The following is a 13,231-nucleotide window of genomic DNA, read 5'->3' on the forward strand; positions in this document are numbered from 1 at the left end:
TCACATGAATGTTTTCCATCCAGCTACACAGCAAAACCCTTTGAATTAATGTTGTAGATGCCTGAATGGAAACTCTCTCTGAATATATTACTTCAAATATTCAAATACAGTATCTGCTGTTTGACAATGTAATCTTACTCAAAGCTGGCATCTTCCCCGCCCCCTTCCCGCAGATGACATGTAATGGTAGCACAAGGAAGTGAGAAGGTAGCACTGTTTCAAGTTGATGAAAGCCACAGTTTAGCCAGGTGTTCTGACAGCTTCCCTTGGCTTGTCAGCCCATCTCACTGGGTTCTGTCCCCTAGCCTTGGGACATTTGTTAGCACAGATGAGAAAGCTGCTTTATCTTTTAGTTTTCCTGTTAATGTGGCTGAAACTTTCTGCATTGGGAGGGGAGGTGGAATCTAGTTGCCTTGGTTTTTATTTATTTATTTTTCTTGTCCTGAATCTGAACTTTACCATATCTGCAGGACTGAAAGCTTCTCTCATGCAGTAATAGGGATGAGTATGTAGCCACTGTGCTTCATTTATAGCATCTGTATTTCTAGAGGATCCAAAATTCTGATGGCGTGCCGTTCCTTCACTTCTAAGTCGAAGGTGAACCTGTATATACAAATTCCCAGAGAATTCCCTTCTATTCAGGCAATATGGAAAATCGATCCAAAAACGTGCTACAGGATCTGTTATTATTTTCGTACTTAACCAAGAGATATGGAGGTAACTGCCACCATAGAAACACTACGGATTGTGACCCAAATAAATATTTTGGGTGCTCTAGGAAACAAGAATTTGATTTGAATTTGATTTCCTAGAAGTTCTTCCTGTTGCAGAATGTTTTCAGATCTGCTCCCAAGTCTGTCAGAGACCATCTGTGCAACAGAACAACGCCCTCATTCTTACAGGGAGTGTTTTTCCCTAGGCTGGTGTGTAATCCCTTCCTGCAATTCCAGATAAAAGGGAAGGTAAAGAATCCATCACTGCTGGCTTGGGTTTAAATCACAGGATGTAGTCCAGCTCAGATGGAACCTTGCATAAATAGGAGCTGGAGGAGAATAGTGGAATAAAAGGTATCATGGATCTGGGATGCTGTCCTGTTTCTGTGGGAAATGAACTTTAATATGTTGTGATGAAAGCAGTTAGGAGGACCTAAACTTTTCTATCCCCTCTGTTTCCTGTTTCACAGTCATTATCTTGTTCTGCTCACTTCTTCCATGTTCCTTGCGTTTCTTAGATGGGCTTTGAAGGGAACTTCGGTCCTAGATCACAGACTATCTCAAAGATGACCTTTGTTTTGATGTGGTTCCCAGGCTGCCGTCTCACTAAAGCAGATTTTTTTTGACATTTTAGATTAGAAAACCTCCAGTTCTGTGCCAACACTGTTAACTGTCTTTTCCTTTCAGTTCTAAGGCTTTCTACCAATGCTGGTCAATGGAAAGAGCCTGCAAGCAAGGTGACCCATGCATTAGTCAATATTAGGTAAGGAGCAGAAGTTAATAACCACTTTAGAGATTCTTGTGTCCTGTGTGGCTGCATTCTTATCGTGATGCTTTCACATTTGTTGTATTGAATTTTGTTTTGAATTTGTTCTCTTTGTTGGTCTAAATTGCTGCTCTAAACAGGGCCCACTGGGATAAAAAGAGGATCACCAGGGTTTGATTGTCCTCTTTCTAATAATTCTCTCGGCTCTTCTGTAGACTGAGTGCTTTCAAAGCATGGCACAAGCTGTAATGAATTAATCCTCACAGCATTCTTGGGAGAAGTTATACAGTAGGGAACAATGCTGTGCTGGCAGAGCAATTGTGGACCTAATGGATTTCTGTTGCGTGATTCTATTGTAATTCTATGAAGCCATGAAGGGGACTATAAGCCAGCTGTAATAAGCAGATTCGAGGCCCCTTTTAACATTGCAAGATTTTTGTGTGTGTTTAAAACTGATTATTTAAGGGCGTTTCAGTATTCTCTTAAACCTCTTCCTCCTGTTCAAGGGCAGAAGTTATGTTCTACTTGCAAGGCTAAGGAATATCTGGGGGTGCTTTTGTGTTGTGTTCCTTCACGACAGCAATAATTTATTTTCCTGGCTTCTGAAGCAGCTAGTACTGACCAAGCTGGGTACTGGGCGAGAGGCTCATGGTTCGGATTGATTGGAAAAGGAAAGAATGTTGGGAGAGAGAATCTACTGTTTATCTCTGGCTTGTAAACAAACCATAAAAGATATGAGTATTTATACCGAAAAAATATCTGTCCATCATCTCTGCAGTCACCCCAGACACTTGGTATCTATGCAACACCAAGTAGCTCAGTACTGCTACATTACTAGTACTTGTCATTTTCCTCACTACAAAACAGATTGTAGGACAAACTCTCTGAGGGCATCTTTCAAGTCAATATACATCTTACGTGTCTATAAACCACCTTACAGGTTCCCTTAGTAAGTCTGTAAGCTTAATAACACCATGTATGGTTCCAGAAGATTTATTTTGCTACTATCTTTATTTTTATTTTTTGTAAACAGACATAAATGAGCGTTTGTGGGCAGATAATGCACTCGGAGTGAGGCGGCAGAACACATAACTGTTGGTAAATTAATGTCATTTAATGTGACACACAGTGTCTGCTCTGGGAATTCTCTGTGTACCCAGGGAGCGAAGTCTAAACTGGGAAGAGATAAAAAAAGCAATAGATTATGGAGGGTTTGTGCTCATCTATGGCTTGTGCAACCAAGATTTTGCATTGGCCTGTTTCCTGTTGGCTTAACAGCTGCTTTTGTAAAGATCAGCATGGAACTGAGACAAGATACAACCAAAAAACTGGCACCGTGATACCCCTCCCTGGGCAGCCCGTATCAGACATGTTCCGTGCATGGTGCTGTCTGGAACCAGTGAAACCTCCGACATGTTTCTCTTCTAGACTTTCAGAAGCTTTCCCCTGCTCCACCCAACTGCGCACGTATGTTGAAATTTCATGTGGTCTTTCACTAGCTTCTACGCTAACTAGCTTCTAAGTTTTCATGAATGGCTTTCATGGCTTTTCACTCAGTGAAATTAGACAAGGTCTAAATTAGAGATGATTCAGGGCCTGGAGAGGGATTAGACTTCAGAGAACTTGGACTGTTTGATTTAGCCCACTTCCTCTTAGTAAAAAAAAAAAAAAAAGGCAATGAGGGGGTGGGTATTTCACTAACTTGTTTACTTGCTTGTCATGGTAAAAATGTTACATTTGAAAGGTTCTTTAACTGTATAGATTTCAGGGCAGCCAGTTGTTGGATGCTGGAGAAATCCAAAGGTACTGTGCTTTTTTGAAGGTGATTGAAACATCACAGTCAAAGTGGTGGCTAGGACTAGATGCCTTTTTTTGAGAGAACATGCTTTAGAAAGTTTCAAAAGACTCATCTCAGTACAGGGAAAATGGATGAAGTGAAACATGTGTAATAATTTAATACTCCTTTTTGGCCTAAAGACTGAATTTAGGTGTTCGAAAGTTACAGCTTGTGCACAGAAGGACGAGAGGATAATTCTTCGAGGAACACCTCGAGCCTTCCAAGGTCCAAAGCTTTCTGCACTCTGTTGGGAAAGACCATTCTGTCCGGGTCTGTTGGCTCTCTCACTTCTGCAGCAAGGTCTGTAGGAAGACCCTTAGTACCAGAGCCACGTTTTCTTCTGGTGTTGGACCAGGAGCGTAAACTGGAGCCTTGTGTACAGATGCTTGAGCCTGTGTGTTGCCGAGTCGTGGAGGTGCTGCAAGCGCACATCACCAAAGAGAAACAGGGAGAGGGGCTGCTTGAGGAAAATAAACCTTCTAGGGCTGTCAGGCTGATGGCTTTATTAGAGAAACACGGTATGTTAATGAGTGACAGTATTTTCATAAGATGTAATTATCTTATGCATTGATAAGGACATGCTGGTTTGAACCTGTTTTAGCTCCCGATTGTCTGGATTGCCTGTTTGTTTATGCCGCTTTGGTGTCCCCTTAGAGTGGTCTTACTGTACTGTTTCTTAATTGGATGCCTTTGCCACAAAAGGAATGAGTTTAGAGAAATCCACCTCACATGGGATTTTTCCCTCAGTTTGTTCCTTCGCTCTGGAAAGCTTTTATGAGCAATGATTACCTGCTTTTTGCTGTAACAGTGCAGTGTAAAGTCACGCTTTGGTTTGTATCTTCATCTCATTACAACAGCTGTTTAAAAATAAATAAATAAAAATTGTCATTTCCTTATCCTGAGACTTCTGGAGGGAAAGACTCCAAGTGTAAAAACATCCGTGTGTGTGCATGCATGTGGTGGCCTTTAGCAGGCGTCTTAAACCCTAGCGTGCCATCTTCTGTGTATTTCTGCCAGGAGAGGAGTGGTGAGTTGTTGACAACTTCTCCAGGCTGCAACGCATTTCTGTTACAGGAGTAACTGTTGGGGAGACACATCAGTCCTGCTTGTACCCCACAGTCCCGGATTGGCGAGGTCAGCTGATTAATCACTTTAATACAGAGTCAGGATGAGTAATACCTAGAGAATCTTTGACATGTTCTTGTTTAAACAGCCGCAGAGAGAGATCCCATTTTGTGCATCCTATTATGGTATTAACTACTTTCTGGTCGGACCCTGTTCTCCACTAGGCAGTTGGACTGGGTTTTGTTGTTGCTGATTATCTGATTTTTCTAGTCTTTACTCCAGTGAAAAGAGCAGTCACAAATGTTCCTTTTGAGTACTGAGAGCCGTGGAGGCTATTCCTACCTCCTCTCCATAGCTCTCCTTTTTACAGACAAGTCACAATTTCTGTCCAACCTAAAGAAAATGAAAATTTGAAGAAGACAGAATAATAATAGCCTTATCTGGTTGAAATTCTTACATACCATACTGGAATGAGTGATCCCTATTACTGTGCTATCCCATAATAGTGATTGTAACTTCCATCTGTGTATTTGTCTCTGTGGTTTACATAAATAATTGAGACATGATGGACTGCAAGATATAGTGGCAGGTGCTGATGGGGGTGAAACGAGAAGCTGCAGCAGTTGGTGGTTTGAAAACTCACCTTCTCACCTATGAGGAAATAAGCACATTTTGAGACAAGTAATTTTTTTATAACCTAATGAGCCTCTTTAAGATAACGTTGTGCAGGTTTGCATTTAATGAGAACTTTATTAACGCAGGGTTCAAAGGGGCATCTTCTGATTGCTTACTCGGTGAGGAAGGTGGCAGCTAAATCCCTGCATTCTTTTAATAGACTTTTTCCTCATCAGTTTTTTTTCAAGGTGAATAAATAGATTAACTCAATGATTAATAGACGGAATTTCCCCATTGTCTGAAATTCCGTTCCATCATCATTTTTAAAGTAATTTTATTTTTCTCACTGAAACACTTTTAATAAGCAGAGAGTAAGTTTGCAGTATGCTGCTAGGTGATAGGATTTTTTTTTTTTTTCTCAAAGGTGTTTTTTGTGCTGTTGTAGCATACGCTGCAATCCTCGCTTGGGTGCTTTCATTCACGCTTCCATCTTGCAGCTACTTTTGTTCCACATGAGCCACCCTGTGTGATATTTGTTCTTTGTACAGGAGGTGCTGCTTCTCCCAAGGCTGCTTTTGGGGTTGTAAAGGAGAGATGGGGGATTTGGGAGGAGCACTTAAAGCGTCGCATGGATGTGTATAAAACGGTTATGCTTGCTGCCAGTCTGGGCAGGAGTACTCTGAAGGAACATTCACAATTTTACTTGATTGAAAGAAGGCCAAATTGGGCTGTAATTGTTTGTCCTAGGATACCTGGCATCCCTGCTCTGAAGCTATAGCTCGTGTTAAATTACCAGAGCTCCATGGAGCTGCACTTATTGAAAACCTTGACAGAGGAGGAGACTCCATTCAAATATTTGTTGGAAAGTGAGCGGCTGCAAGCAGTCCACGTAGTACCTTCAGCATTGTTCTGCTTTACAGCAAGGAATTTAGCATCTGTTCATGGGGAGAGAAGAACTAAATGCTGCTGACGTAGTCGTGTTGCAATGGATGGCTGTAGCATTTATGTGGGATACATAAAAGAGGACCTGCTGATAGATAAGAGCTTCTGTGTAGAGTGGAGGCCTATGGATTACAGCCAGCTGAGGCAGTGTAAAAATGATATGGTTTTGTATTTTTTTTTTTATATATATACACACACACACTCTTCCCTCTTTCCCTCTCCTTCTCTGTACAGACTTATATGGACACACACACATTTCTTGCCAATGAGTAAGGGAATGAAAAAGGGACGGCAAGCTTAAAGCCTGTTTATGAAAATAAATGGTCAAGAAAATCTATGTGCATATATATATATATAAAAAAAAAATGGATATCTATGTGTATACTGTATGTATATGTGCATATATGAATGTGTGTATTCATATATGTATATATGGATATCTGTGTATATATAAATACATATGCACACACATGCATATATGAACAAATATATATTTATATAAAAATCACAGACACAAACATCTTGCCTGTGACAATAGGCTAATCTAAAGCCATAATTTCCAAGCTGAAAAAAACCAAGCCACTTGCTTGCTTCCAACTTCTCCGAGATGAACCACGAGCGTTGGCTAAGGCTGCTCAGGTGTGACCCTCTCAGCACGTACGTGCGTACGTAACGCCTGGGACAGATGGACCGTGCGGAACTGCTCGGCTCGGGGCGGCCAGCGCTGAGCAGCAGAGGGTGCTCAGGGACGCAGGTTAGCCCAGCATGATCTGGAGTGTGTCGTTCCCTATCGATTCTGAAACCTGCTTGTGAGGGCTACCACTGCTGGAATAACAACTCCATCACATTGTTCACTGAGGTGTGTTTAATGGTAATGACCTCTGACATGCTGTCACTACTAATCCCTCTGAGCTCAGATCACAGGTTAATACAAGACAGTCAACTTTTTTTTTTTTTTAAAGAAAAGCTACAAAACCCAAAGAGAAACTCATAAATCTATTTTAGTGGTACTTCCTAATGTAATTTTGCCAAGATTAAGGATCAAGTTGTTACTAATACTGCTGTAAGAAAACTCTCAAGCTTTATGCATGTAAACTATTGAATAATTAGTTCATCACATTTTTCAAGTAGTAGCCTGAAAAAATTATGATGCTGAAAAACTGAAAGTAAATGGATTCTGGATGACGATTCTGGCTTGGTTCTAGGTCTTTTCTAGTGACCTGTAATCACTTCACTCCTCTTTGAAGGAGTAAAGTTAGTAAGCCCTTATTGTCATTTCATGTGTTTCTTGTGTACTTTTCTTGTTATGTAGGAACTCTGGCACAGCAGAACAGTTCTGAAATACCACAGTGGGTATAGCGGAGCTTGGTTACTCAGAGTTCACCTGCTACTGCTGCTTGTTTTTCACTTGACCTTACAGTATTCTGGTACAGAAAGTTTATTTACTAGGAGCAACAGATTTTGACATGAACAGATTCTGGCATTAGCTGGCACCTGAACAGAGGAAGCATGTGGATTGAAAGGGAAAGACCTCACTCCCAGGCCATTGTGACCAGCAATGTAACAACAGAAGAATAAAAAATAAAGAAAGAAGCACTCCTATCTCAGGGTGCCTTGTTTCATCTTTTCTCTACCCATGCTTCCAGTATTTTTATTAACGTTTAGGGGTTTTCTGTAGTCACGTAACTAGTGTTTCATTTCTTTCGCATTATCTGATTTCTTCTTGAGACAGTGGTGTTAGTTTTCAGTTATTGCTCTTTATTTACTAGCTGATTCATCTTGGTGTGCTTCTCTGACAGAGCCGTAGCCAATTTCATTCTGCTATAATTTTCCTTCATTGTTTCTCATTCATGCAGCGGCTTAATTAAATGCTGTCTCTGCCACTGGCCCAAATCCAGAGAGCAAATCTGTTAGTTGAGTGGTGTTGCATGGACCAGTTTCACGAGCACAGCAGCGTGGTTCAGCAAGTCAGGTGCATCCCAGGTCACCTTCCTTCTTTCTGCCAGTAACTTCCATTTCAGTCACTGCTGCCTGGGAAGGGACTCTGACAATGTCAAGCCTGTTTTCTCTTTAATGAACTCTTTCTTTTTTTTTTCTTTTTTTTTTTTTTTTTTGCAGTAGGTTTTTGGGAGGATTAATTTCTTTGCGTGGTGACTTAAGGTTTCTAGAGGTGATGCTGATTTTGAGCATAGCTGTTTGTATGGCAAAGAAATGCCTCTGTCTGAGATGCCATAGCCACGGCTTGCTTTCTTCGATGCACTTGAAAGCCATGCTGCAGGCCTCACTTTCTCTAATTTTATCCTCATAGTAAGCAATGCTTTTTGGATTAGGGTGGGGATTAACCTGAAGTGATTTATTCCCAGGATGGCAGCCTCACTTAACTGACTTCCTTAGCTTCTTTCCAATGTCTGCAGTTGTATTGGCCCCTTTCATCTCCTTTCCTTCTGTCACAAAGTCAACAGGTTGGCCTTTTAAAGAGGGGACTTGTAAAAGGATCCACTTCTGTATTTCAGCTGCTCTGTAAGGATTGCTGTAGAGGTGAGGCCTCTCTTCAAGGGAGGATTGTTTGGGCAGAAAGGAAGCTCTTCTGCCGCACAGCCGCTGTTTGACAGTCTCTTCCTCAATTCAGCAAGTATCTTAGTTCATGTGATTTTCGTAAGGTGAACATCTCACTGCAGAATTTACCCACTTGTGAACCTCTGTCTTCCTGGCCACTTTGTGGGAAATGTTTCTTCCTTGAGATCCAAACCTTTTGGAAAGTTAGCCGTGGTCTGTAGGCTACTTAGCAAAGTTTGCTGAGAAATGTTATCTCCATTACGGAGGTGTTGCAACCCAGATTTCATTTACTCTGTATGAAATGCAACTGCCCTGTGAATAAGGGAATTCCTGTCTGCGGATCTCACTGGATTCATGGGTGCAGGTTGTGGGTTTACAAGATGGAGGTAGCTCAGCTGCTAGCAATTTTTTCTTGAGAGCAGTGTATTCAACTTTGGAAATATAATGTTTGGCACATAGTTTGAGCTTTGGTATTAGTGAATTCAGAGTCAGGAGCTTTGAGAGAACAGTCAGTAGGGGAGAAAAGTGAAAGAGACTTCTCGGTGTGATCGTGGTCTTCTGTTTGATTTATGTGAGTGACTTTGCGCTGCCTGCTCTGAAGAAGCATGGCACCAGGCAAGACATTCTTGTTTTGCTTGCCAAATACCTTTCTCTGTAGAAACATAAAAATAGTGGAGAATACATGTTAGCATTGGGAGTGGTTTTGGTTTATTTCATGAGTGGATATAATATTTTTTGGTCAGAAGTTATTTTCCTGACTTGTTTGCAGATATTTTGGTCTCGAATCCTGTTGCTGGGCACAGGCAAGTTACGTATGAGCTCAGTAGTTCATTAAAGCATGTGCTGCAAAGCTAGGATGCAGTCTTGTAAACATCTCGGGGGTTTTGTTGCCGCACAAAATCCAAAAAGGTCTGCTGGTTTCACGCTTTGAATGGTTGTATTGTTTCATCCTGTTTACGAGAACAATCTTAATTATTTCTCTGGTACTGTGGCTGGCCTGAGTTCAATTCCTAATTGATAGATTTCAACCTTACAGTCAACATCTTTGTTGGTAGCTCTGATGCAGCCAGGAAGCAAGACATGAATAGCCTCTGCAACCAGATTCTCTTGGCCCCAAGAACTGGCCCTACTGGAACATGACTGAAGCACAGTTTGAACCAGCTGTTTGTAGCTTGTCGAAACATTGCCCATGCTGTTCTTATTCTTCGGGTAAATATAAGGGACTCTGAACTCCACTGGTCTCAAATCTAGCTTTCAAGATTTGCTTTAACAGAGAGAGAACATTAAGTGGCTTTCTTCATAACCCAAACAATGTAAAAATCATTGTGAGCTTAAATAACACCTTTATCCCTTGAAAAATGATGTAGTGTAATGCTGTTTTGCTCTTTCTGTTTAAAAGAAATCTGTTGCTCACAGCAGCAGTCTGAATTATTATTCCCTCTGAAAGTCTCGGCTGTGGGATGTGTACTTACAAAGAAAAAAAAAAGCTTTTCAAAATCCAGTAACATGTTTTTCTTATTAACTTATACTAGTGGGGGGCCTAAAATTTGGTTTTGCTCTAGAAATGTAAATGCCCTATTCTCTTAATTCTTCCTTTAGGACTAAATTGACAAAGTACCTGCTCATTAAGTACATCTGCTCATTAAGGTAATGAAGTACCTACCTTATCTTGAAGTGAAAGCAAGGATAATACATTGTTAGCATGACTGCAGAGCTGCGGTCTGTTTGAAGATTGCACCAGAATCTGGAGCTCGGTTCCCAGGGAACTGTGAGAGGAGGGCACCTTGTTTCCAAGACTTTGAAAGCTAGGATGCGTGTTTCTTTTAATGAACAGAGTTAAGGTGCTTGGGTTTTAGGAGCTCTTCCCACTGAAGGCAGAGAAGTTTGTATCACCCTACCAGCACAGGGGCTAGCTTCACAACCATCAGTAAATACGGGTTGGTATAGCCAAAGACTAAGGTGAAAGTAAAATGCTGCCTGGAAAAAAAAAGGGGAGCTCGAGTGAGTTGTGATTTTTATTTTTTTCTTCCAAAATGTGAAAATATTTTGGGCTATAATATCTGTGTGTCCAGTTAGAGACCATAAGATGCATCAGAGGTTCAGGTGGTCTGAATTCAGTTGGCTCTTTGGGAATCCCAGAACGCAACGTTTTGTTATTACCTTTTTTAGTTTTTAAAATTTTTTCTAACTCTCATAGCTAGAAGAATAATTCAGAAAATGGTGGTATAATGCTTCTGAGGTAGCAATTCCTCGCATAGCTTTGAGGTCAGATTTCTGTTGCCTGTCTCAGGGGATGCTAACCGTAAAGGTTCAGCAGTCAGAAATGCCCGTGTACGTGGCTGCTTCTCAGCAATCAAAGCCAACTGGATTAAGGTAACAGTGATCCCATGAAGAATTCATCTCTGACGGGTGTTGGATTTGGATATCTCGTGCTGATAAGGGCTTAGTTGAAGGATGTTAACTCTGGCAAAACTGCCCCTTTTTGCTTCTTCAGCCTGTGCTGCTGCCATTGCCTGGAGCAGCTATAAATTGTCAGTGTTGTCGAGCAGGAGGACTCCCCTGCCATCCATTCCTCTGTCCCTTCTGTGGGGAGCAGCCCACGTTGTGCAGCTCCATGTAAAGGAGGACACTGGGGACCTGACCCAGGATAAAACTATCTAGGCAGGAAAAATAGAACAAAACAGTGTGTTTTAGCCCAGGCCCGTTCTCGAGCCTGGTTGATTGTGTACAGATTTGTGAGTGGTTGTGTCAGCCCTGTCGAAGGTGTGCGTACACCTTAGGGACAACAGGATGGTCTCTCTTAGCAGCGTTGACCTGTTACACCAGTTTCAGGTTAATATGCTGCCAAGTGTTTTTTAAGTTTATATCCACTGTCATTGGTTCACTGATGTGACTCTTTGCAGGGCTCTAAGCACATGTTTTCTTGTTTGTGCTGGCATGGTGCAGGGTGGTTTTTGCAAACTGTTCTTGCCGTTAAGACAAATAGCAACATAACCATTGCCTAAAGCTTCAGTTTGGGTCCTGGTCTTGAGGCAATGCTGCCGTGAACCCAAAAAGTGAGAACTTGGGTGCTTCTCGGAAGGGAGTCTTGAGTAGGAGATCGCTGACGCATTGAAGGCATCTCGCTGCAGTGGGCTCCTGTGCGATAGCAGATAAAAACGTGGTTTCAAATGTGTCTTATTTTGAGGATGGCTGAAAGTGGAATGACCTTAAAAGCTTCCTGGCAATCTTTTTGTCTGACTTTGCTAGGAGACTTTGAAAGCCCAAAAGCTTTTTTGATGTTGCTGCTTTAGTGATTAATTAGGTCATCACTTTGTGTATTAATTACAGTGACATTTTTCTTCTCGTTAGTTGGAATTATGGAAAGTTTTTGAGTCTGTGTGGGGTGGGAAGTAATGCAACCTTTGTGGCCAAGGGAAAGATGATTTCAGACTCTACAACGCTGGTTTTCAATGATGGCTTTGGGTACTGTGGAAAAATGCTTCTATCCACTATAGAAAATGTAGCTGGTAAGTGCTTTGAGGGCAGGATAAATGCCTTTTATTCTAAACAAACTCGTGATATTGCCCACACTTTGGATGAGGAATTTTAAACCGGATCCTTCTTCCAGAAGGTTGTATGTTGTGTTAATTAATGTAAAGCTCTTGCTGCTGACAGAGGGGCATGAATGTGATATACTTTATAAAATGTCCTGCATGGGGTAGCTGAAAAGGCTTAACAGGGAGCCTCTTAAGCAGAGCACTGTACATGAGCAAAGGCCAATTGCTTTTACTTATGCTTCTTAAATAATTATTTCATGTCCTCCTTATAATTTTGCAACACTCCTTGCTTTGGAATCCGAGCTTGATATTAACTTTTTATGGACATTTGAGATGAACTCATCTGAGGCAGACATTCCCTTCTAAACTCAGAAAGCAATAGGTCTGCCATATGTTGTTCTTGATTCCTTTGTTCATTAGCATTCAGAAGCTGTGGTTGCTTTGAGCGTAGCCCATGTGTGATAACTGGAGCCTTGCTGAAGGGGCAGGCTGTGCAATTCTCACTGGGTAGCAGCTATTTTTTCCTTCTTTGGTGACTTCCCCTCTCAGCATAAACTTCTGTCAGAAATGAAGAAGCCACAACACAAGACTGCTCCCAGATCTTACGTTTGGCTGGGAAATAAAATAAGTCAGATTGCAGTAAGGGAGGTTCTTCCCAAATTTTTTTCAACATGAGTGATCCAATACTGGAACAGATTGCTCAGGGAGGTTGTGCTCAGGGTTGAATAACTCCATCCCTGAAGTTATTCAAATCTTGCCTGGACAAAGCTGTGAGCAAAGTGGCCTAACTGGCCCTGTGCTGAGTAGAAAGTTGGACCACAACCTCCAAAGGTCCTTTCCAACTTAACCCATTTGTTTTTAGACAGCAGTCTCTTCAGTGCGTGGTCAAATGGTAAAAGAAGCAAAAAACCTTGTTTTTTGTGAGTGCACTGTGCTTTATGTTAACTCTGGGTCCAACAGGTAAAGATGCTGAGTAGAGCACTTACTATCAGTGAGAGCGTGTGGTGCTTGGCATCTATTTTCTTTCTCTGAAAGATCAGTAAAGGGTAAAAACTTAAAGGACTCCCAGTATGTGTTGCTGCAGATGCCCGGTATTGTCTGCTGTCTGTGAACTTATCAGTAAATTGGATCCTGCTGCTGAGATCCAACTATGCAACTCAGTCATTTGTGAGAAGAAACTGCTCTCAGTGTGATTAAT

The 13,231-nt window shown here is 41.6% G+C and overlaps 1 protein-coding gene across 12 annotated transcripts in view; it reads left to right on the forward strand.

The window, feature by feature from the left end:
- The window catches only part of ARMH3 (armadillo like helical domain containing 3), a 129,745-nt gene that overhangs the window by 59,222 nt on the left and 57,292 nt on the right, over positions 1 to 13,231 (forward strand). For 6 of the 12 annotated variants that reach the window (XR_012587777.1, XR_012587778.1, XM_074593279.1 and 3 more), the window contains one exon: positions 1,401 to 1,476. Coding sequence is in view for 9 of the 12 variants with exons in the window: in XM_074593279.1 (XP_074449380.1) it covers positions 1,401 to 1,476 (76 nt within the window). In the remaining 3 variants the exon portion in view is untranslated. Of the gene's footprint in view, positions 1 to 1,400; positions 1,477 to 2,757; positions 2,947 to 3,456; positions 4,215 to 13,231 lie in introns of those variants that run through there. The other 6 variants (XR_012587776.1, XM_074593277.1, XM_074593278.1 and 3 more) reach the window with 2 other exon arrangements.

Source organism: Larus michahellis, chromosome 6 (assembly GCF_964199755.1).
Source record: "Larus michahellis chromosome 6, bLarMic1.1, whole genome shotgun sequence".
Classification (NCBI taxonomy): Eukaryota; Metazoa; Chordata; class Aves; order Charadriiformes; family Laridae; genus Larus; species Larus michahellis.